General features: G+C 45.4%; 1 protein-coding gene across 1 annotated transcript in view; it reads left to right on the top strand.

The window, feature by feature from the left end:
* Window positions 1–1,711: 1,711 nt before the first annotated feature.
* LOC306912891 (cadherin-6-like) overlaps window positions 1,712–24,061 on the top strand; it is a gene marked incomplete at both ends in the record, with an annotated part of 33,621 nt that continues 11,271 nt past the window's right edge. Inside the window, 4 exons of the mRNA XM_079489345.1 lie at window positions 1,712–2,020; window positions 9,426–9,720; window positions 14,011–14,130; window positions 19,645–19,812. Coding sequence (XP_079345471.1) covers window positions 1,712–2,020; window positions 9,426–9,720; window positions 14,011–14,130; window positions 19,645–19,812 — 892 coding nt within the window. The remainder of the gene's footprint in view (window positions 2,021–9,425; window positions 9,721–14,010; window positions 14,131–19,644; window positions 19,813–24,061) is intronic.

Here is a 24,061-nt window from a genome sequence, read left to right as displayed (position 1 = left end):
TTGTTAGGCCAACCAAGGATAAACTACATTCCATAGCCTGTAGGTGTGTTTGCTCTCTGATTAGTCGGTTTATTGTTCGGCCAACCAGGGATACACTACATCCCACAGGCTGGAGGGACAAATAGGCCTACGCTGTGATAGGCTAGTTCAGTGCTCAGCTGCACAACCAATCAGTAACTGACTAAGGCTTTGTAGGTCCAGCCACCAAAAAACGGCCAGATGATTTGTGACCAGATTTGACTGAGGGCCTGCCATTGTGCAGCATCCAGCTTTTTTTTAGGAGAAAAACTGAATTTATTTATATTTGATCCAAAATGAGTTAATAGCACAGGCAAACTCTTCACATACTAGAGGCTTATCTGAAATACATGTCAGAGCTGAAATCGACATGTAAATATGAAATAAATGCTTAAACATGTAGCTAGGTGTAATGTTAGAGCCCACAGAAGTGAACCTTTCAAGCCTGTTTTCGCAATTCACTGTTTTCTGCAAGACATTACTTGCCATATCTCCAAAACTGGTCGGTCAAACTGAACAACCAATATGTCCATTTGAAGCTTTCAAATTGCTTTCATATGATGTGAAAAAATCCAATGGCAGTACCTCAGTCATTTGGCCACATTTGTCAATGGGCTTTATTAAAGCAAGGCTGACAAGTCCATCTCACTTTCAGCAGTGAATGACCCGCCAGTCCTTTTCTCTTTTCCGTCTTTATTTTTGCCTCCCTCAGCATGCTGAGCCCAGGCAGAGGACACATGCAAAGTGACCGGATTTCAGGGCAAGAAAAGCTCCAGCAATAGCGCATATCAGTTCTGCACCTGTGTAAAGCAGGCAAAGAAATAAGTAAGCACTGTGTGTGTGTGTGTGTGTGTGTGTGTGTGCGTGTGTGTGTGTGTGCGTGCGCGCCCCCCCATTCTTGACAAAACTGTGAGCGCTAAACAGAATAATTGGCGAGCGACCCGCCGTGCACGGTCAGAGCTGAGGAGCGCTCGGCATGGAGATTTTAATTGAATTTTTGCCTACCACTGGTCAATGGATATATTATCGTCATATTACGTTAAGAAAACGACTACCCCGGAATTGTCCTTTAATATTCATTGCCCAGAGTGATGTTGCACACAGCCAAACAAGCCAGAGATTGTTCGTGCGCGAATACAGTCATGAAACAGGCACGTATGTGTATTAACAAAGCCCTGCCTCACTTCCCCAGCATTGACCGCATCTTGCCTCTGTGTGTGTGCGTGTGTGTCATGTGTTTCAGATGCGGTTGGCTCGGCTCAAGGGAAGACTGACGATCCCTCTCGTTACTTTAACCACAACCGCAGAATGGATCATGAAGGTTGACCAAAGTACCATCACCGCCACCAGTAGTGGACTCTGAGACAAAAGAACCCCCACCAGTAGTGGACTCTGAGACAAAAGAACCACCACCAGTAGTGGACCCTGAGACAAAAGAACCACCACCAGTAGTGGACTCTGAGACAAAAGAACCACCACCAGTAGTGGACTCTGAGACAAAAGAACCACCACCAGTAGTGGACCCTGAGACAAAAGAACCACCACCAGTAGTGGACTCTGAGACAAAAGAACCACCACCAGTAGTGGACTCTGAGACAAAAGAACCACCACCAGTAGTGGACTCTGAGACAAAATAACCCCCACCAGTAGTGGACTCTGACCGCCACAGAGGAGGACAAAACAATAGGGGTTCATGGGACGTACGGTCACTACAGCTAGAGGAACGGCATGCCTGTTGCTGGCGCTGTGGATGTGGACCCAGCTCAGCTCCTCGGGTGAGGGGCTACGGGCCCCACGAAGGACTATAGAGGGGGAGCGGGGGCCCTGGGTGGACCTGAGGGCCCCGCGAAGGACTATAGGGGGGGAGCGGGGGCCCTGGATGGGGCTGGCGGCCCAGGCCAGAGATGGCGTGCCGCTCAGGCGATCCAAGCGAGGCTGGATGTGGAATCAGTTCTACCTGCTGGAGGAGTTCACTGGGACACAAATGCAGTATATCGGAAAGGTACGAGTCTGTGCAGCATTCAGTGGTAGTCAGTGTCTCTCTCCCCCCTCCCCCTCCTCCACACACACACACACACGCACGCACACACACACACTTTCTCTCTCTTTGTCACTAGCTGTTCTACATTATTATTCTTGTGTCTAGTTTTTTCTCTCTCCTCAGTGAAGGGAACAGTACAATAATGTTTTTTTCTTTCCTGCAAACTTTTCAAAGGTTGCTCTTGATAAAATAAAATAAAAACTGTGTCTTCAAAACCACAAAATCAAAAGGAAATAGTTCTATGGTGAAAATAAATCATATTCCTCCAGACACATTTTCATATTTAGATGACACAATAAAACAAATACGCAAATAAAAATGACAGTCTTATAACCACCATGGCCATAACTAGATATGTTTGGGGAATCTATGCCATGTCTGTGCCTTGTAAGCTGCACAGTTGCAGTCCTGTGCATTTCATACCTCTACCTGTGTTGTTTGGATCGCGTCAATTCCACTTACATCATGCCTCCCCCCCACCCCCAATCTGCAGAGCTAGCTATTATTTTGTTAGACAAAATGAAAAACACAATGTCGACCCAGATTAACGCTGGCTGGGGCGGGTATACGGCAGCGAGGCAGGGAGGGCCAACACAATGTGCAATGTTTCCGCAGAGCGGAGGTCAATTCATAGTTCTCCTCTCCGTGCTCTGTACTGTAATTGAGGAGACAGTGAAGGCATCCTGGCAAGGTCAGGGCGGCGGAAGAGGATTGTATAATGCGTGGGTGGGGCGGGGACTGCTTTGCATTGCTGCGGCGTGTATTCGCAGTGTGTATATCCGTGGGAGAGTCAATCGACCAATTGGGATTGCCCTCCCGGCAACATTTATAGTATACACGCAGTACATCCTCCCGAGCGAGGCTCGACCTTCAGCCCCTCCCCCTGTTCCTGCACTCTAGCCCACCTTCATCCTCCCGCCCATAAAAGGATTACAACCTCCGTGTGGTCGCGGAGAGAGAAAATACAACAAGAACAAAAAAAAATGGGCAAAACTAATATAAGGCAAAAAAAAAAGCTCTAATCAAACCACTTGGTCTTCAGTGGGAGCAGTGATTGATGTTGCGGCTCGTCCTTCTTGAACTCGTACAAGGACTAATAGTGAGAGAAAAATTGATTACTGCGGTGGTATGCACTTAACTGAGAGTGACCCCGTTTTGAGCTGGGAAGTGATGCCCATAGAGGCCTTTCTCCAGAAGACACCATTAAAGCAGCGGCTAAAACATTGAGCACCACACTTAATCATGACTCTGTGAGCGACCGAGCCCCACTCCCCCACCCCGAGTGCAGAACACAGCTGGGATCCTTTTCCCCTCCACGTGGAGGCCAGCTCTCTCCACTAGTCAGTTGTCACACAGGATTTCCAGTGTGTAGGTCTTATCTGAGTGCCATTACTGTTTGTTAATTTTGTGATAAAGTGCACGCAATGATTGGAGCCCTGAGTTAATTTTGTGATAAAGTGAAAGTGATGATTGGAGCCCTGAAGGGGAATGAATTAGCTTTTGGAGCACATGATGGGCAGCCATCTGCAATCTGTGTCCTCAGGTGGATACAGAATTAGTCTGAGTTAAATAAAAAAAACTCGGATGTCTGTCTCAAAGAATAATGATTATTGTCAGAATGTTTACAATATTTGGTAGCCCCGCTTTCATTTTTCACTGCACCTACGCTACGATACTTGTATATTATACATAAATGAAAATAAAAACTGTGTACGCCCTCTGAAGTAATTCCAATGGTAAGCTGTGTTGTTTTCAGCCCATGGAGCAATGGTGGATTCGGGCACGCCCCGAATTACCCGTACGACGTGTGTCTCAAAGAATCCCAAAAGAGAAAAGCCTTTATTTGTCATTGTAAGTGACACAGGGACGACAAACAAGAGCATGCAGACGTGGAACAATATATTAGAAATATAACGCAATGTACCTCTGTGTACCTCTCTGTGCTATCGGTGCTCATTAGCAGGCGAGCTGCATGTGGGCCTTTGAGAAGCCCTGGCTGCTACATGGAGGGGGGGTGGGGCGGTTTGTTTATTTAATAACTTCTTGCGTTGCCAAAGGGCACATCTCCACAGGGGGGGAGCTGGTTAATGGCCTGTGGGTGAGGAATGTTTGTGCTACTATGTTTTCTCATAAAGTATTTACAGCCACTGATCGGCCCCACTGGTGGTCCTATAGGCCTGGTGGGCACAGGCACCTCGGTGCAGTCCAATGCAGGCAGGCAGTGTTGGTTCATGCACAAGTATAGTACAGTTGTACACACACACACACACACACACACACACACACACACACACACACACACACACACACACACACACACACACACACACACACACACACACACACACACACACACACACACAGTACCCTAGCCCTGTTTTTAGGACTCGAACTTCGGCAAGAATTTCCAGAGCGAACATCCGAACAATTCGTTTCTAATTAATTTAAAAAATAACTTTGATCTCCGAACCTCTGGGTGCTTTTAACCAGGCTGCAATTCATAAATAGATCCTATAGGTTGCGACATCAGTGAAATAAGGGTTACGTTCACAACGTGTCCCCGGGAAGGATTAATAATGGCGCTTTTATTAGTACTCTTATTATGCATATCGCATTCTCGCTGAGATATATTTTCGAGTTAAAAAACAACAACAAAAAAAACAAAAAACGAATGGTTCAAGCTCATTAATTAACATTAGAGTGCCAACCCTAATGAGCGAACGTTCGAACCCTCGAAAGTTCGGGGACAGCCTTAACACACACGCACACGCACGCATGCATGCATGCATGCACATACTGAAGCTTTTTTAATGTTTTTTTGTGGCTTTTGCCTTTATTTTATTTTAATACATTTTTTTATAGAGGGACAGACAGTAGGCTGACAGGAAAAAACTGCAGAAGTTAAAGAATTACTTTACTATTTGTCATCAAATTATTTATTGGCTTCCATGAATTCAAGGAATACATTTCTAAACTAAGTGCTGCACCCAAATCCATTTGAAAAAACGACAAAAAAGAGAGGACAAGCACCAGACTTGAGAACTATTAGTGGGCACCGGATTGGCCGCATCTTGCCTGCCCAAAATGTAATTCCTGAAAACGCTACTGGCGTAGACCTACCCCATCCTACTCAGCTATGGACAGTTAACACAGGAGCTAAATGTATTCCTTGAAGGGTGCAGTACTTAGTTTAGACAGTTTTTGGTTTAGACTTAGTCATTGGTTAGACCAGTCATTAGTCCTACAACTACAACCTATCTCAAACCCTCACCCTAAACCTAACCTCCCACGGGGCAGCACACCTAAACCTAACCTTAACCCATGTCTAACCAATGACTAGTCTAAACTAAGTATGCACCCCATGGAATTTGGCTAGGCGGCCGTTTGGCCTCGCCTTATTGTACATACGCCACTGGTCTACGCATATATAATATATTACACTTGCTCAATACAATATATTACTTTAAAATTAAGGTAATAAGTAATAAGAAATATATTCCAAATATAAAGTAATATACCCAACACTGCCGGCCAAGGTGCCTGGGCCGCTGAGCCACGGCCCAGGCCGCGCTATGGACTTCTGTCTGAAATAAAGATGCGATAATACAGATTGTCCCTCATATATGGTGTGTGTATACTGTACGTGCGTAATCAGTGTATAAACATGCAGTTCATTTAAAGGTCAAGATCTGTTTTGTTTGAAAATATGGTCAACAAGATGGCCGATAAGAAGAATAGTAACAACTCCGAATTCTATGGTTCAACCACTACTGCTTTCCACTGTGTTCCCATAGAATATGCTAGAGGTCAATGCAGGTAGCAGTCTCAGGCAGCCACCCTGGAGCACATGTTGGCACGCACGTGTCCATTTGCAGGAAGAGACCTCCCCCCTCTCCCCACACTCATGTGACGGAGGGTGGCTAGAGGGACAACTTCAATTATGTTCTTCTGCTCGCTGGCATTGAGCTAGCGGATGGGGGCGTTGATGATGTCACAAGATAGCATGGGTGGCAAACAGCTGTCCGACAACATCGCAGGGGCAAGTGGGAGATGTCTGAGTAAGATAAACCAATATCGTCTCGGCACTTGTATCACAATCCAAACCCATCTCCTCAACAACACCCCTCTGGCTATCACTCACCATCCACAAATGTTTTTTTATACGGGTAGGTCTGAGCAAGCTTGATAAATAAGATCCATAGTATATAACCAACCTGAGACCTCGGATTAGCAACTGTGATGAGGGAGAGCGAGTGCATTTTCCGGCAGCGGCATCAGCCGCGGAGTACACGCTGATGTAAATTGATCAGGTGGAGTCATTGTGAATGCATGTAGGGCTCCTGGATTGAAGTTTCTCTCTCTCTCTCTTTCTCTTAATCAAATATGAGCAGCCAAGGCCCTGCACTAAATTCTCGTCACCAGCAAGGTGGGGTGAACAAATGGGAGTGAATGGAGGTCACAATCCCCCTATCATGGTCAAGCTTCAGGGGTTTAATACTTCTAAGCAGTTCTGTAGCATGCATCAGGGAAAGTGCCACAAGGGAGATGGAGAGAGAGAGAGAGAGAGAGAGAGAGAGAGAGAGAGAGAGAGAGAGAGAGAGAGAGATGGGGTCAAGATCACTCTGTTTCCATAGCGATGAGTCGACACAGCATGTCACCCTGTCTATCAACAGCAAGGTGGTGTTTTTAACTTAATTGTTTTGTCGTGCTAGCAGAGATGGCAGTCAGATAGACAGTCATGGAGGGGGACATTGCTGCTGAGGCAGTGGGAGGAAGATAATAAGTAATAATAATAGTCTCTCTTGGAAGCACTGTAAAGCAGAATTGTAAACAATACAAATCCTGCACAGCACTCTCCTGATTCGGACAGCCAGAGACACAACAGCAAAGGAAAAACACAACTGCTTCCCTATATAGAACAGTGAGAGATCATTGGCTGTTAAATCTATACAAAAGTGTTACAACTCTACTTTATGTTCTGCCTTTTTCTCTCTCTCTGTTTTGACAAAAAGTTACTTTTTGTCAAGTATTGGCAAAAGTATTGGCAAAAGTGTGGATAGCATTATAGAAAAGTTGTTCACAGTCTGTTGAATTCACTCCTTTCTTGGTTGAATGAATGAGAAAAATAAAAGTATTAAACCAGACAAATAAATATTGATATGCTAATTCCAAGATGCTGCAATCTTTACTTCAGGCTGATAGAGCGAAAACAATGACAGCCATTGTTGCTGTGTCCCTCCAGAAATATTCAAGTGCTACGGTGAATAGCACTTTAGACTTTAATCCACAAAGCCGCTCATTTCCCATGTGCATGTTCACCCTGTTACAACAGCATGGATTAGTAAAGCTCCCACACACCTGCCATGAAGAGCCTTTTAAAGCGAAAGGGCTGCTCGGGTGGTAAAGGGGTAAAGTACCGGGCCACCGCTGGCAGGTGAGTCAGTAGCATACAAGAGCATGTGGCTACACAGAAATGTGTGGGGAGGGTTAAGAAGCATATAATCTCTCGAGAACAGATTCCGAGCTCCGCTGCTGAATCTGTCAGCAGGGGCACTCAGAACGTGTGGACATTGGGGATTAGCGGAATGAAAACATGCACCATGCACCCACCGGAAGAGGTGGGCTGAGGGCGGACCGAATGGGCCAACATCCTGTTATCCACATTCCATTGGGCAGTGCCCGCAGAGGCAAATTCAAATGGAAACAACAGTTTTTTTTGTTTTGTTTTCTGCCGTTCTCATAATTATAGGATACTAGCCCTTACCCGTTGTGAGATATTGCCCCCTCCCCCCCTTGTGGCCGCCGGGGGTACTGCGCCCTGGGTGCGTTTTTAATTCACTAATACATTAATTATTAATCATTAATGTGTAAAATCAAAAAAAGGGCTTCGTTAAGACCTCCATATTATTATGGTCAATGCCTGTGTGAAAAGTGGGAGCGATTGGTGCAGGTGGTGAGGAGATACGACGGTGTTTCTGACACACATTCATTCATTCAGACAGACATTGACTGAATTATAGTATGACAGACATTGACTGAATTATAGTATGATGATGATGATGATGATGATGATGATAACAACTAAATTGGGAGACAACCTGGGTAAAAAAAATCTATTAAATAAAACTGACTACTCTATATAAAATAAAAATGTGACGAGCAGTGACACACATACTGTATAGCAGGTACTGGTGGGTTGAACTGTGTTGCTGATGAGAGCCGTCAAGTGTCTAGCGTTAAAATAATTCAGACATAGGAAGGAACCATTCAAGAGCTCCTACACCGCCACACTAGAAACACGCACGCATACATTGTGCGGGTCAGGTTTTTTTTTATGACCCACGGGTCCCGCATGTATTCATAATTTTACTCGTAAACACACACACACACACACACACACACACACACACACACACACACACACACACACACACACACACACACACACACACACACACACACACACACACACACACACACACACACACACACACACACACACACACACACACACACACACACACACACACACACTGCATGCATAACCGGTGCTCCCATACAAGCATATAGGCTCGTATAATAGTAGAAACAATATTAGATTTTTTTTCATGATTCATTTTTGGAGGGTCTGAACGACATGAGGGACTAACGGAGATTGAAGGCCACAACATTCCAGCTCTTTGATTTGGCTTCATGGGCATCTCCACTACACTCTGCTCTCTAAGTAATTAGCCCAGACTTCAGGTCTTCTCAAGGACTAGGTGGTACCGTGGTACAGCTACCCTCACTTTCAGTCTGGTAAACTGGACAGGGCTTTCTCAGGGATGTACACTCCGTAATCTGAACTCACTGACCCTGTCCAATGCAGCACCTTCTATGTGGACCTTCTAAATGATGGTATAGATACAAGCTCAAGAGCTCAGTATCCTTATTTTACTGACAGATTCCTTTAGGACCAGTATAAGATGCCCTGAGGGCGAGAAGCGACCTTTAGGGCTGAAACAACAGCTCTGGGAATGCCCATATACAGTATGGACTAGGGCATTCACTTTGTCATTTTTACTATAGACTAGTTGCCTAGTTTACTAGTCGACTAGTTGTTTAACTACCTATTATGTAAAATGATTTTTTTGGAAATAAATATTTGTACATTTAAAAACTAGGACTGACTGACATGCTGACATGACATGCAGGTTTTCATAGTAAACTGGTCGCAAATCACAAACATCAGAACCAATCACATTTAGCCATCAAAATATATTTGCCAAAGCATAGACTTTGTAGACTCAAAACAAATTAGGAGACAAATTGAAAATGTAGACACCCGCAATCATGCCATTACATAATTTGTTTCTTCTCCCCACAGGTTCATTCAGACTCGGACCCGGGTGACGGCAGCGTGAGGTACGTTCTCAGCGGCGAGGGCGCCGGGACTCTGTTCAAGATAGACGAGAAGTCGGGCGACCTCCACGCCACCAAGAGGCTGGACCGTGAGGAGAAGGACATGTACATCCTCCACGCCAAGGTGATAAACCGCTTCACCAACGAGGTGCTGGAGGGCGACTCCGAGTTCGTCGTCAAGATCCACGACATCAACGACAACGAGCCCAGGTTTACCAGCAACCCCTACCTGGCCCGGGTCCCCGAGATGTCCGACATTGGTGCGTGCCCTGTGCTCTGTTGTGTGTCTACTACATACCAACCCTGTACAGTCTGTAGGAATGTAGGCTACATCTATATTTAATGCATTATGGTGATGCTTTGCTACCGTTACGACCCAGCCTAGGAGTCACAATTTAAGGTGCAAAAAAAGAATGGTCTCCCTCCTTCCCAGTCCCCAAACACAGCCAGTTAAAATCCACAAAGTCAAAGTTGCATTTTATACTGAAGATAAAAACCCATTACCTCATGGTGGGCCCATAAACCTCTTAAAATATCTTAAAAAGGTCAGAAGGAAGACGTCTGATGAACTGGAGACGGGCAGGTTTTATAGTGAGGTCCATTAACACAGTCAGTCCGGTCACAGTCGGACACCATTCCTTAGAGTATATTTATAGTAGAGACGTCACAGAGAGGAAACACTGAAGCGCAAAATACATGGTGGCCGAAAGTGGTATTGCACTATATGGGCCAAGCACTATGCATTGCGAGCGTTCACGTGTCATGCTCCATACGTGAACGCCATGGTCCATACGTGAACGCCATGCTCCATACGTGAACGCCATGGTCCATACGTGAACGCCATGGTCTATACGTGAACGCCATGCTCCATACGTGAACGCCATGGTCCATACGTGAACGCCATGCTCCATACGTGAACGCCATGGTCCATACGTGAATGCCATGCTCCATACGTGAACGCCATGGTCCATACGTGAACGCCATGCTCCATACGGCCCAACGCGATAAGCAATCCCAGAATGTGGCGGTCCGTACTGAAATGAACTGGGCTAGAGACCGTCCGGGGCGGTCGCGGAACGGCCGTGCGCATGCACGAACCAACCCCCCCCCCCACACACACACACGAACCAACCCCCCCCCACACACACACACACACACACAACGGCGTAACAATGCACATCAACGTTATTATACTGGAAGTCTGGAACAACGAAAGCACAAACAATAATAATAAGCTGTAGCCTGTCAAGTGTCAACCTGTCACCGGGGGACTAAACACGCACACCGAGAGAGAGAGAGAGAGAGAGAGAGAGAGAGAGAGAGAGAGAGAGAGAGAGAGAGAGCTCCGGCCATAAAACGATCAATGATCAATAAGCTGCATCGCATGTAATATCCTTACCATGGCTGATCATATCATGCCGACCCTTCGTTACAATGGCAAGCTTTTCTTGAAGTCCTTCCTTCTCGATTAATCTCATTGGTTAAAAAAAAAACAAGCGCTGTTGTACCTGCACAGAATGGAAGCAGAGCATCCAGCCTGTCTAAATGAGAAACAGTGCAGTGGCAGCGAAATAAATACAATATATAATATTTGTTAAAAAGAAAAACGTATTATAAAATATACATTTCTGCATCAGGCAAGTGCAGGGCCAGCAGAGAAGGCCTTGCTGGCCCTGACGGCCCACCACTGACTGGTTCAAACCCGGAAGAACGCCTCATGCGCTGGGTGAGCAACTCAATGCAAGTGGATGACGTCTCTATATAACTCTATGCACCATTCACACCAGCTGGAAGTCAATCAGTCACTCATCAACATTCTATCACTATGAGGGGAAGGACAGGCAGACCAAAACGGCACACAGCACAAATACACATGACCCAAGGGTCAAAATAACTACATCCCAGTAATCTTTGACACGTACATACTGTTATACTGTAATGTAATGTTCTTATACAACTGGCAGTGATCAAATATGCAACTAATGCGGGACTGTGTGTGCGTGCGTGCATGTGTGTGTGTCTGTGCGTGTGCGTGTGTGCGTGTGTGCGTGCGTGCGTGCGTGCCGTGCCGTGCGTGGTGATCAGGCTTAATGTTCAAACAGGATAGAGACATTGCAAAATCCCATGCAGTCTTACCGGATCAATGGGAGTTTATCAATCATAATAATGGAGCCGACCGAATGATAGGATGGCTCGACTAATTAAATGAGAATCATTAGGAAACATAAACAAAGTAAACCCATCGCTGTGACGGTTACAGCTGTACGGGAGCAGATATAATCTTTTTAAATAGAGTAGGCCTATCTTATTCACGCAGCGTACAACTGTCAACTCCGTCACTGGTTTGAATAAACGTTCTACTCGCCCTCCACAATTTCTCAGACATTACCGCTGTTGATTTTGCATTACCGTTTGTTCTTGTCACTCTGCGCTAAATTAAATTTCAATTACTGTGCATTCTAGCTCTAGCAAGTGCAGACTGTGCTCTGGAGCATAGATAAATAGTCCACTTGCCAGAATGTGAACCCAGGCATGTTGAGTACACCAATGTTTTACGTTAGAAATGTTGAGTATGGGTCCCCAGCATGTAGAAACTGCCGGATGCTAACTTGCGGGAACTGGTCTTTTAGAGGTTCCTAAGGCTAGACCCAAAACTAAAAGGCATGGAGAAGCAGCAGTTTATACATGCTGGGGACGTCCCATACTCAAAACTTCTAACCTTGGTGTACTCAACATGTCCGGGTTCACAATGGGGCTCTATGGGGTGGCAAGTAGACTAAAATGGTAAATACAAAGAGATCCTAATCAATACTTGCACAAATACAGGCTGCTGATGCTTGGGTACTGCTGCTGCTGTTCTGAGGGCCACTGGTCTTTAATGCCAACTACTGTAACTGTCACAAATGTGTGTGCGTGTGTGTGTGCGTGCGTGCGTGCGTGCGTGCGAGAGAGGATGCCACTGGAAGCAGCGCAGGTGTCCATGGCAACAGCCGAGCTGTGATGACACCGCTTGGCAGAGCATGACATGTTCCTGAGTTACTATGTCCAGACACTGCCCCTTTAAATGTGACACACGCATTCAGAGATTACTTTGACTATCATCACAGCTAGAACTAGAAATGTACTCTGTCGAGGTGCCAACTTGCTCCTTGCTCACAAGTAGGCTATGTATGGCCTCCCTTATTGGCTGTTGATGGTGACGTAACCAAATCTGTTTCAATCATTAATCCTATTGAAGTAGGGACGTCATGAGGTGCGCTCACCACTGGCATCACCACTGGCATCGATACATGTTTTCAATATGGTATAGGTGTATAATCTCATACTGGACATTCTGTGGATCCATTGTATAACATGGATCGTCAGTCAGTCAGTCAGTCAGTCAGTCAGTCAGTCAGTCAGTCAGTCAGTCAGTCAGTCGCTCACTCGCTCACTCGCTCTCTCGCTCTCGCTCTCTCGCTCTCTCGCTCTCTCTCTCTCTCTCTCTCTCTCTCTCTTAGTGTCTACAACACACAACTTCTCATCCTTACGAATTACATTTATGGGGTGTAACAAACTCAAATGTTTAGTCCTTGATATTAAATTAGCATAAGTGCTTTGGGTCATTGTCCTCATTGTATTGCAAAATTACAGCATACTGTACATTTATTCCAGTCTGCCATTAAATATTTCTAGTCAATTAATTTTCTTACGAATGTAATGAGGCGCTTTTCCCTGTAAGGCACCATTTGGGAGGTAGTACTTTGCATTTTTCCTTCTTTTTTTGTGCTCTACTGAGATAGATGCCTCAGCCATTCCTCTGGGATGAGAAAATGGATCACAGCCATTCACCCGCAATCAGATATTAGCCTTGCTAGGTCCTCAAGATCTCCAAATGCACTAATAGCTTTCTTGGCATTTGCAAAGTAACAGAAGCATATCAGTGCATATCAGTGCCAGCTCCACTGCGTAGTGAGAGGAGGGTGAAGTAGTACTAACACATCAGGACTCATCAGTTACCTGCAAAAATCAATCCGCCATGAGGCTATAAGTGCCCTGAGGCTGCCTGGCAGATATCTCCTTAGCTAACGTGATAGGATAAGAAATGATCGATCACCTGTTTCATGCCTGCGCCGGTGGACAGCCGTGGCCGGAGGCTTTACATTTTCAGGTTATTCCTGACATTTGCCTCAAATGTCCACAAGGATGAATTATTAGGAGTAGGTGGTCAAATTTAAAGGCCAGGAAAACCTTGGGTGAATCATTATATGACATTAGGGATAAAGGCCTGTCAACTTGGACTCAAGTAGTAACGGATTTGAAGTACAGCATAGGCGGTCGAAGCGCAAATTGCACAAGGTCATTGGGTCAGTAAATTCCTTCAAATGTGATGTGATATTTAAATTCTATGAAATGCTATTTAATTTGATCCTAATCATTTGTTTTGCTTGAATACAAGATGATCTGACACCTCATCAGAAGGTGCATCAACTTGAACAACAATCCACAACTGATCTAATCTGCCACTATTTTGTCCTCTCTTCTCTCTCCTTCCTGCCACTCTCTGCCAGGCACCTCTGTTATTCAAGTGACGGCCACAGACGCAGATGACTCCACGTACGGGAACAGTGCCAGGGTGGTCTACAGCATCTTGGAGGGCCAGCCGTACTTCTCTGTGGATCCCGAGACGGGTCAGTGTCCAATTTGTCGATTTGGAGGGGAAAAAAAGTGTACCCCTGGAGAAAAATAGGGGAGGGTTATGCCTTTCTAATCTCAGTCCAAGGGAAGGTCATCTAATTTTACTTTGGGTCCAATGGAGGGTCAAGGCATTTTATACCAGGGTACATTTAGAACCAGGATACATACATTTTATACCAGGGGTACACTTTTAAAAAACAATGGCAGCCATGTCTACATAGAAATTTAAAGAGTTAAGTCTTAAAAAGACAAAAGAGTGGCTGCACACACTGATAGCCAAAGAGCCGATTATTTATTAGGATGCAGAGTAAAAACCAACGTCAGGGTATGGCAGTTGTACTGCCGAAACGTTGGTTTTTACTCTGCATCCTAATAAATAATCGGCTCTTTGGCTATCAGTGTGTGCAGCCACTCTTTTGTCTTTTTAAGACTTAACTCTTTAGATGTTTCTGCCGTGAGCTGGCACCACTACTAAGACTGGTGTGCGTTTAGCATCCTCCTGCACAGTACCTAGAAATGTAAAACAACAACAACAACAAACATCACATCCCTCCTCCCTTTTATTTAGAGAACCACATAGACTGGGTAGGATGCACGGACCATAAATAAAAGGTCATAGCCTAAAGATTAAAAGCAGTTAAAGTCAGTGTGCTTGTGGTGGTTTGTTCCTTGGCAGTAAGCCCAAATGTTTAGACAGCGGTACCGATTAGGCTGTCGAACTAATGAACCCATCAATTTAGCTGCCAATTAACATTTACCACCCTCAAACTAGTGGCCATAGTCCATTTGTATTTACTGAAATCAGTCGACTGTGTGTACTCTCACTCCGTTTACATAGCTGAGAGATGCATTCTCATAATTTAAATTACACACCATTGAATGTTTAATATTGTCCATCCAATATAACACATTGAATAATAAAGATCACACTCGTGTGAAGTGAGGCACTCTTATCATCATACATCATCACATTCCGTCGATATGGGGTACACACAAACACACAAAGCTGGGTATCTCAAAATAAGCAAAAAAAACCCTCTCTGCTAAGGAATTACACATCCACCCAAAGCTACATTTCTGGCCCATTGGTGTTCCCTTCATAGGATGGTTATCATCAATCAACGTAAGCACGGGAAATAGTTGGAATCAACTATCTTCAACGGCTCTCACTACCTCAACTCAAGGCAATTCAGCTGTGTCCAGTCATTATCGATAACTAGTCTCCATCTTATCCCTAATGTAATTCCTCTGTCTATACCGGCAGTGCACATAATAATGATAAATGGTGCATTTATATAGCGCCTTTATCCAAGGCACTTTACATAGATTGTGCATTCACCCATTCACACGCATTCATACACCGATGGTGGCGGAAACCATGCAAGGCACCAACCAGCACATCAGGAGCAATTAGGGGTTCAGTGTCTTGCTCAAGGACACTTCGACACTAACTATGGGGGAGCCCGGGTGCGAACTGGCAACCTTGCGGTTACCACCCGGCCACTCTACCCCTGAGCCACCGCCGCCCCAGTATGGTAGATGTCCTGACAGTCTCTACTGCAGTGCACACATAGTGGTAGATGTCCTGACAGCCCTACAACATCCTGAGAGCTTGTGTGCTGTACTACGTCCAGCTGAATGGTTATCTGGAATGAACTTCCCATTGCAAACAGAACTGCAGTCTCACTGACCAGGTCTATGAAAACAGATAAAAAAGAAGCAACTAGTTTCACTACTTAAGCCCTATTACATCAGCTATTTTTAAAAAGAATCATGAAAGCAAGCCAAAATAAGCAATTACTCTTCAGAAATAAGCCCAAACTATAAAGCAACAGGCAACTATGAATATTAAGCTATGTTACAGGAAAACCAGCCCAAAGTCGCTTATAATAAGCAGAACTGGCAACAGTGCAAACCAGTGCTGGTGGCTGCTTTCTGCAATTTGCACCGGGGAAAATAATGTTTTGTCGGCAGACTTTTTTGTGCTGATAAGAAAATGCCAGTCTGTTGCAATTTTAAGCAGTCTTTGACTAGTCTGGACAAGTCTTCTTGTTGTGGAGTTTAGTCACTCTGGAGTGCCTGCTAAATGCATAAAAATTGTGAATTGTTATCGACACAAGAGGGAATTATGAACCAGCTCGATCATGAGGTGTGAAGGAATTCCACATCCAGCCAAAGCTGCTGGTGCTGCATGGTTTTAGGACCATCTGGCAGACAAAAGACAAAGTCTCTTCAAAATATCTACCAGACCGAGGCTCCAGGGATCGATCTAGGAGCCTTCCATTGTCCAAGCGGCCACTCTACCTTTAGAGCTCCTGGTTTGCTGCAGTATGGAGACACTTGTGTATCTAAAGATTCCCTAGCTAGCACCTTAAAACGCTTATTGTCTACTAACTGTGGAATGTTGTTCTCCACTGTGGCACGTACTTGTCACACTGTTTGCAGTGGTAAGATTTTTCCCCAGTGTGGATATGCAAATGTATCTGAAGTTCAGATAAATATTGGAACTCCTGTCACACTGCGTACAACGGAAGGGCTTTTGTCCAGTGTCATTACTCACTCACTGAAACACATGTCGCACTGTTCACAGTGGTATGCTTTTTTCCCCAGTGTGGATACGCTGATGTCTCTGCAGTTCATTCAGAAGTGGTGAAACTTGTGTCACACTGCGTACAATGGAATGGTTTTTCACCAGTGTGGCGACGCTGGTGGGTCTGCAGACCACCAGACTGATTGAAACTCTTGTCACAGTGATTACAGCGGAAAGGTTTTTCCCCAGTGTGGAGACGCTGGTGTCTCGTCAGATTACCTTTCTGACTGAAATTCTTGTTGCACAGTTTACAGTGGAAAGGTTTTTTCTCCAGTATGGATACACTGGTGTGTTTCCAGACTACTATTAACACTGAAACTCTTATCACACTGCAGGTGTGAGGTTTCCGCTCTGTGTCATTATTTACTTCTCTTTGAGTTAAAGTCTTGGTAAATACAGTAGTTTATGGTTGTAGGATCCTGGTTCATCTGTCAGTCCTTGTTTCTGGCTGTTTATAGATGTTGTTATTGGCTGACAGGCCATCAAGATGACCTGTCCATTCCTCATGAGGCAGTAGAGGTCGTTGTTGCGGAAGTCGTGACACATGAAGGCGTATGGCCACTCAGAACAGGAGACCTGAGTCTGGGAAGGCTGTGAGTGGAGGTCAGTGAGTGGAGGTCCTGTGCGCTCTAGGGTCTACTTTTGGAACTGAAGCACAAGCCTCCTCAAATGTCCTCTGAAAATTATAATTATAATGGGTTTAACTCCACTGTCCTTATATCAAACAGATACTGTACCAATACTGTAGGTCCTCAAAATAAAATAAAATGAGGGGAAGGTGGACCTTAAGTTTACATTACTGTATGCATTGTCAGGGACCACATGCAAAATCTCCACGGTCCGCCATTGGTCCATGGACCGTCAGTTGAAAACACCTGCTCTGAAAGGGGGGGAAAAAATCACTTCTATGGGAAGTTTGGCTGTTTAGAGAAATTGATCTCTCTCATCGCTTCCATTCATGACGGAATGCAAGCCAGGGTCCAAGAGAATGGTGATGCATCCGAGCCGTTCCCATGCAGTCAGGAATGAACTGAAGCAATGATGCGTTCTGGCTCTAAACTCTTCTCCATCGTGTTCTCCACAATGCTGCTGGATGCTTTCACAGACTGTGAAAGAGGTGTTTACATCCAGCTCCGCTTCAGTGGCAAACTATTCAACTTGCGTAAGTAAAAGCCAGTAAAAATAAAAACATCCCTGATGCAGTTTATAAGTTGAAATCCATCTCACACAAAGGGATGTGTGTGTGTGTGTGTGTGTGTGTGTGTGTGTGTGTGTGTGTGCGCGCGCGCGCGTCTGCGCGTGTGTGAGACTGTGTGTATGTGACTGTGTGTGACTCTGTGTGTGTCTGTGTGTGCGTAGGTGCGTGCGTGCGTGCGCGCATGCGCGTGCGTGCGTGCATGCACAAATAAGCAACAATAACAAACATGTAGAGTGAGAGTAAAATGGGTAGATAGAGGGTTGATGGAAAAGCACATACACAGGCAGATAGGAGACGCACACGCAGATCCGACACACCAAAGGTCCGACATGAGGAACAACGGTCGGACATGCGGTCGAACATGCGCTGCTCCCGTGCTTGCGGTTATGGTTATGTTAGAGTTTGAGGTAGGTTGTTGGTCTAATGACAGTTGGACCAATAGTATGTCAGAACTAAAGCCTGTACCCGCAGATAGAGCACAGGCAGAGAAAGTGAGAGAGGAGAGATGGATGCTGTGGCTTAGTGTCTCTCAGTGACAGTGTAACAACAACCATTTTGCTCTCTTAAGGGTTTGTCTTCCTTCACTGAAATTGCACATTAAGAGAAAGAAAAACAGTGAAATCTACCCATATCTTCTACCTGCCTCACTGCAGTATTGGTGAAAAAAGAGCAGGTCTTTTTTTTTCTTTTTTATATTCACCCCCCACATCAAGTGGTGTTGTCAATTTATTAGTAGGTGATTTTCTAGCAGCTTTTTTTCCCCCGGCCTCCCTTTTATATACTTCAACACTCAAATCCGTGAATGGTTCAACAGGAGGCAGACAATGACAGGTGATGCATACCTTTTGAATATGCAGCCAATTATCACTTCACTCATTCTTCTGTCCCGTCTCCGGAGATCCAGCATGCCAGAACAGTTCTCCTTCCACCTGCCTGAGCCTCGGCTCTTAAAAGAGCACACTGAATGTTAAAATGCATCCAGAGATTATCAACGCTCCTGGAAAACATGTCTCAAAAGGCACAAGGATATTTTTTGCTTTGCTGTGATGCTTTTAATGAAATAAGGTGCAGAGTGGTTTAAAGAATCATAACGTGTCAATACATTCACCCGTTAATCGGCACGGTACCATACATAAACACAGACATATTTTTTGCCGTTACTGGCTTTTATTTAAAGTTTTCACTGGTTTTTGAAGTCATGTGTGTTTGAATTTGGTCAAACTCACACATGACTTCACACTCTGCAAGGTCACAGTCAAGAGACAGACATAGAACAAGAGTTGTGTCTTTATACAAACCTCTAGCATGAGAGGAACCTTGCCTGAGCATTATCGTACTGACCTTTAATTTCCTACTATTTACTGCATCTATTCAGTGGTGGAAAAAGTACACTCATGTCTTACTTAAGTAAAAGTATCAATACTGCAAACGCAATGTAGAAATACTTTGTTACAAGCAAAAGTCTGAAGTTCAAAATGCACTTGAGTAAAAGTAGAAAAGCTATTTTCAAATGGCCAAAATGTAAATAGGGCTGACTTAATGTATGTTTCGTAATAATAATCAAGTAACTAGTACCTATAAGTTTTAAAAGTAAAGTAAAAGTACTGAAGCTTATTCTTCAGCTCTAGGTGTACGTATCACTCCACGATGAGAGCCTGAGCTAAATGCTTACAGTGTTGAATGTAAATCTGTTCTGAAATGGTGTGCTGCTCTCCACAGGTTTGATCAAGACGGCCCTGCCCGGCATGGACAGGGAGGTGAAGGAGAACTACCAGGTTGTGATCCAGGCTAAAGACATGGCTGGACAGATGGGGGGGCTCTCAGGGACCACCACGGTCAGCATCACTCTGTCAGACGTCAACGACAGCCCGCCACGCTTCGCCAAGAGTGAGTATAGCTTCTTGGAAAATCTTATCACGAACACTGGCTGTGCACAGGTCGTACACACGCTGATTGAATAGAGTGCAAAAAGAAAGAATACAGAACACAATCACCTTGTTTCACTTGTCTCAGTGTGAGTTATAGTCCGTTTCACACCCAGTATCACATATACGTACATACTGTATACTCCAAAACTATTGCAATCAGAACTACAGATTCACTCCCAATCTTCCGCCGCAGTCTGAAAATACACCTCTTCAGACTCCATTGCCCATAGCACTTGCCATAGTACTTGCCCTAGCCTCGACCTCCCACAGGCGTATGCAAAGGCTCAATTTATGTATCTTAGATAGCATTTTATGTAGATTTAGATAGCAGTTAATGTAGACTTATAGCATGTTATGTAAACATAGCACTATATAGTACTGTATATGCATAGTTTAGATATTCCACTGTTACGTTTTTAGCTTACGTATGATTCATGATGAATCATACGTAAGATGAACTATCTTTGTATGTATATGATGTATTGCCATGCTTTTTACCAGCTGCAAAGCTGATGGCTATGAAACTTGCACGACCAGACCGACACCAGTAGTCTGTGGGTAGTAGTGGGTTGCCAAACTTGAATTGTTTTTCTCCTCACAGTTGCTTGGCTGGTTTTTGGAGGTTGGTTAGCTTATTTCTGTCACGACAGTTGCCAACACTGGCAAACATACTGACGAGTACTTTTGATTGCTGATTGGCTGCCTTGTGTCCAGCATCAACCTACAGTATAACATCCCATAGTCTGCACGCCATGAAGAAGAGTCACAACATAATACTAGCCATGTGGAAATTGACGCCAGCAACCAGGCATGTGGAAAATAAACCACACGCATCAAAGTGAATGGCATGACAACACGCATCGCATACTACAGTGGACCCCCGCGCCGACTTCCGCGGGGACCCCCCTTATCCGCAGACCCCCACGCAGACTATTGCGGACCCCCGCGCCGAGCTCCGCGGTCCTCCGCGGGGACCCCCGCACCGACCTCTGCGGGGGTCTTTGGGATAGAATTGAGTTGTTTTCTTGTCTTGTCTTTTTTTTGTTGTTGTATGAGACAACAAGTGCCCACTCTGGTTACATTGCTTTGCTATAGGCCACCACGGAATTCTGTCATGCAAACATGCAACCACACGCATCAACGTCAACTGCATGACGACACGCATCGCAGACTACCGCAGACCCCCGCGCCGACCACCGCGGACCCCTCTTATCCGTGGACCCCCACTATCGATCCGCTGTATTCTGTGTGGGGGTCCGCGGATAAGGGGGGTCCCCGTGGAGTTCGGCGAGGGTACAACCAAATGGACCCATAACAGTCCATTTGTACAGTCTCAGAGTTTATTGTTATAAAAGGGTCCTTTGGTTCCATTTGTAGTAGGCTACACTAGAGTCACCTGGACACATCCACAGATATTTACATTTCATAGCAGCTGGTTATCAATTCATAATGTATGAATTCTTGTTTTTGTTCTTGCTTAATGTAAATCGCTCTGGATTAAGAGTGTCTGCTAAATGCCTACATTGTAAATTGTAGCTCAGGCAAAATGCTCATGATTACATTATTTGTAATATTTCACGGTAGATGGATTTGGCAGCTCTGACCACTTAGCTACCTTGTTGAAGCCTGCATATTACTGAAGGATACAGAGTGGATACAGGAGGCGACTGCTCTACAAGGCTGCTTTGAATGCACTGAGTGGAGCATCTACAGTACAACTGGGGTAACCAACCAGGGGTTCGCGAGCTACCAGTAGCTCGAAGCTTTCATCAAAGTCCATCGCACAGTGGGATCCTGGCAGACGCACAGCCATCAACAGAATGTCTATTCGCTCACGGACCTCAAATCTGTTTAAAGGCTACAGTACAGGTCTAAAAATGTCCTCGGTTCAACGACTGTTGGAAAGCAAGTCGAACCAGCGGGGGTCGGGAAGACAGTGGACACGCACATACAGGGCGTGTGTGTTTGGGGTGCTATTGGTGTGGAGTGGATCATACGGCAGACAGTCTGCAAGTTGCCGTTTGGGTGACCGACCATAACCCGGAGCTGCACGGGAGTGAGGCGGGACATCGGCAGCACAGACGCGGCCGCAAGAGCCAGAGCGAGCCCAGCAGTACATCATCGGAGCACACAGGACCAGACTGCACGTGTGTGTGTGTGTGTGGCGCAGCGCCGATAAAGGCCTACAAACTAATTACAATGGTCATCGTATAATGTAGGCTGCTACAGTACTGAAGGACACTCTGTATCCTTCAGTACTATGCAGGCTTCAACAAGATAGCTAAGTGGTCAGAGCTGCCAAAAGGGGGTATAGGGGAGCTGCAGTGTAAGCATTTGTTGGTGCCTGTATAAAGACAGTTCAGTGTATTTTCCCCTCTTGTAGGACATTTAACATGCTGATGGTAGTCCAGAGCAATAATAAAAAGCATCAGGGTGGGCTGTCTGTTGTAGATGTATCACATTGCCAGTTTAATATCTGCCTCTGGGGGAGCATACACCGCAGTAATGTGGAAAGTAGAAAGGTCGCATTGGACAACCTACTACTTCTACGGGTGCATGCTTTTGGTTAGACATACCATTGGTCCGATATCTTAAACCCTCACCCTAACCCTAACCTCCCACGGGGCAGCACACCTAAACCTAACCTTAAACCTCTCCCAACCCTTAACACACCCCTCACCAAACTCAATCCGGTCGTCTTAACGCACCCCTCACCAACCTTAATCCGGTCGGTTAACGCACCCCTCACCAACCTTAATCCGGTCGGTTAACGCACCCCTCACCAACCTTAATCCGGTCGCCTTAACGCACTCCTCACCAACCTTAATCCGGTCGTTTTAACGCACTCCTCACCAACCGTAATCCGGTCGTTTTAACGCACCCCTCACCAACCTTAATCCGGTCGTTTTAACGCACCCCTCACCAACCTTAATCCGGTCGTTTTAACGCACCCCTCACCAACCTTAATCCGGTCGGACCAATGCTATCTCTAACCAATGCTATGTCTAACCAAAGGATTCCTCCCCTTCAGGGTGATTCAACAGGATTTGGAAATCATCCGTCCACACATAATGATTTTTTTGTATAAACAGCCAAGTCTCCTTTCATCCGTTGAGTCTACCCGATGATGACTGTCAATGTCAATGTCTAGTGTTAGCCCGACCCCAGAGTCCAATATTTGATCCGTTAACAGTCCCTTACTCCACGCTGCAGCGATCTCCAAAGATGGATGGCATTCCCACGTTTGCTAACAGGGCCGTGGGAATTGCCCGTTTGCTGGGATTAGCTCTCAGTCTCACCATAACAACCGCTCTCTTCCCACGCTTTCGTGTCCTGTCACTGTCCTGTGGTACCTCCCCACCGGGGCTCCAAGCCTCCAACTGATCCCGGGATAGCCATCGCGCAACTCCTGGCGTAGCAGTCCCATTCCTCTCTGTCCCCGCAGCGTTCACCGATCTCTATCAGAAAGTCAAAGTGAACAAACCTTCGCCCATCTGCTTTGCAAAGTGAGGACGAAACTGGCACTGAATCTAATTGTAGCAGTGAAAAACGATCGCTGGTGTCAGTGGAGGCCGTCGCCAATGTCGGTCGTGCCGCCATGTTCCATAGCACGTCTAATCAGTGGTGGAGTAAGTAGGCTGCATTTACTCAAGTACTATGTACTTAAGTACAATTTTGAAGTATTAATACTTGAATTGAGTATTTCCAATTTCCAATACTTTTACTTTCACTTACTTACACACCACATCTTAGAGGCAAATATTGTACTTTTCCTCCACTACAATTATTTGAACATTTTTAAATTACTAGTTAACCACTAGGCCGGCCACTCGCATGTGCAACTCACTGCATGCATATGCACATGTGTGCTGTACTATGTAAACATGTATATAATATGTGTTTGCGTGCATGTGTGGTAGTGTGTAGGGAAATGGACAACAAAACAAAACAAAACAAAAAATCTGTTGCAAAAAAAGAACACACGACCAAACACTGTTCCCCATTAATCTCTCCCCACAGCAGGGACACAAACACTGTTATTCCAGCCTTCCACCACCCATGGACAAGGACAGAGAGAGAGAGAGAGAGAGAATGCAGATAAAGGGGGAGAAGAAAGGTATACAACAGTGACATGGTGGATGGACGGGGGGAGAGGCAGTGACGGTGGGAGGGGGGGGAGTGACTGGTTCATGCATGGGAAGAAAAGA

This window comes from Electrona antarctica (genome assembly GCF_951216825.1).
Source record: "Electrona antarctica genome assembly, chromosome: 20".
NCBI classification, from domain to species: Eukaryota; Metazoa; Chordata; class Actinopteri; order Myctophiformes; family Myctophidae; genus Electrona; species Electrona antarctica.
The sequence above is the reverse complement of the archived record's forward strand: the minus strand, read 5'-3'. Positions and strand labels throughout refer to the sequence as shown.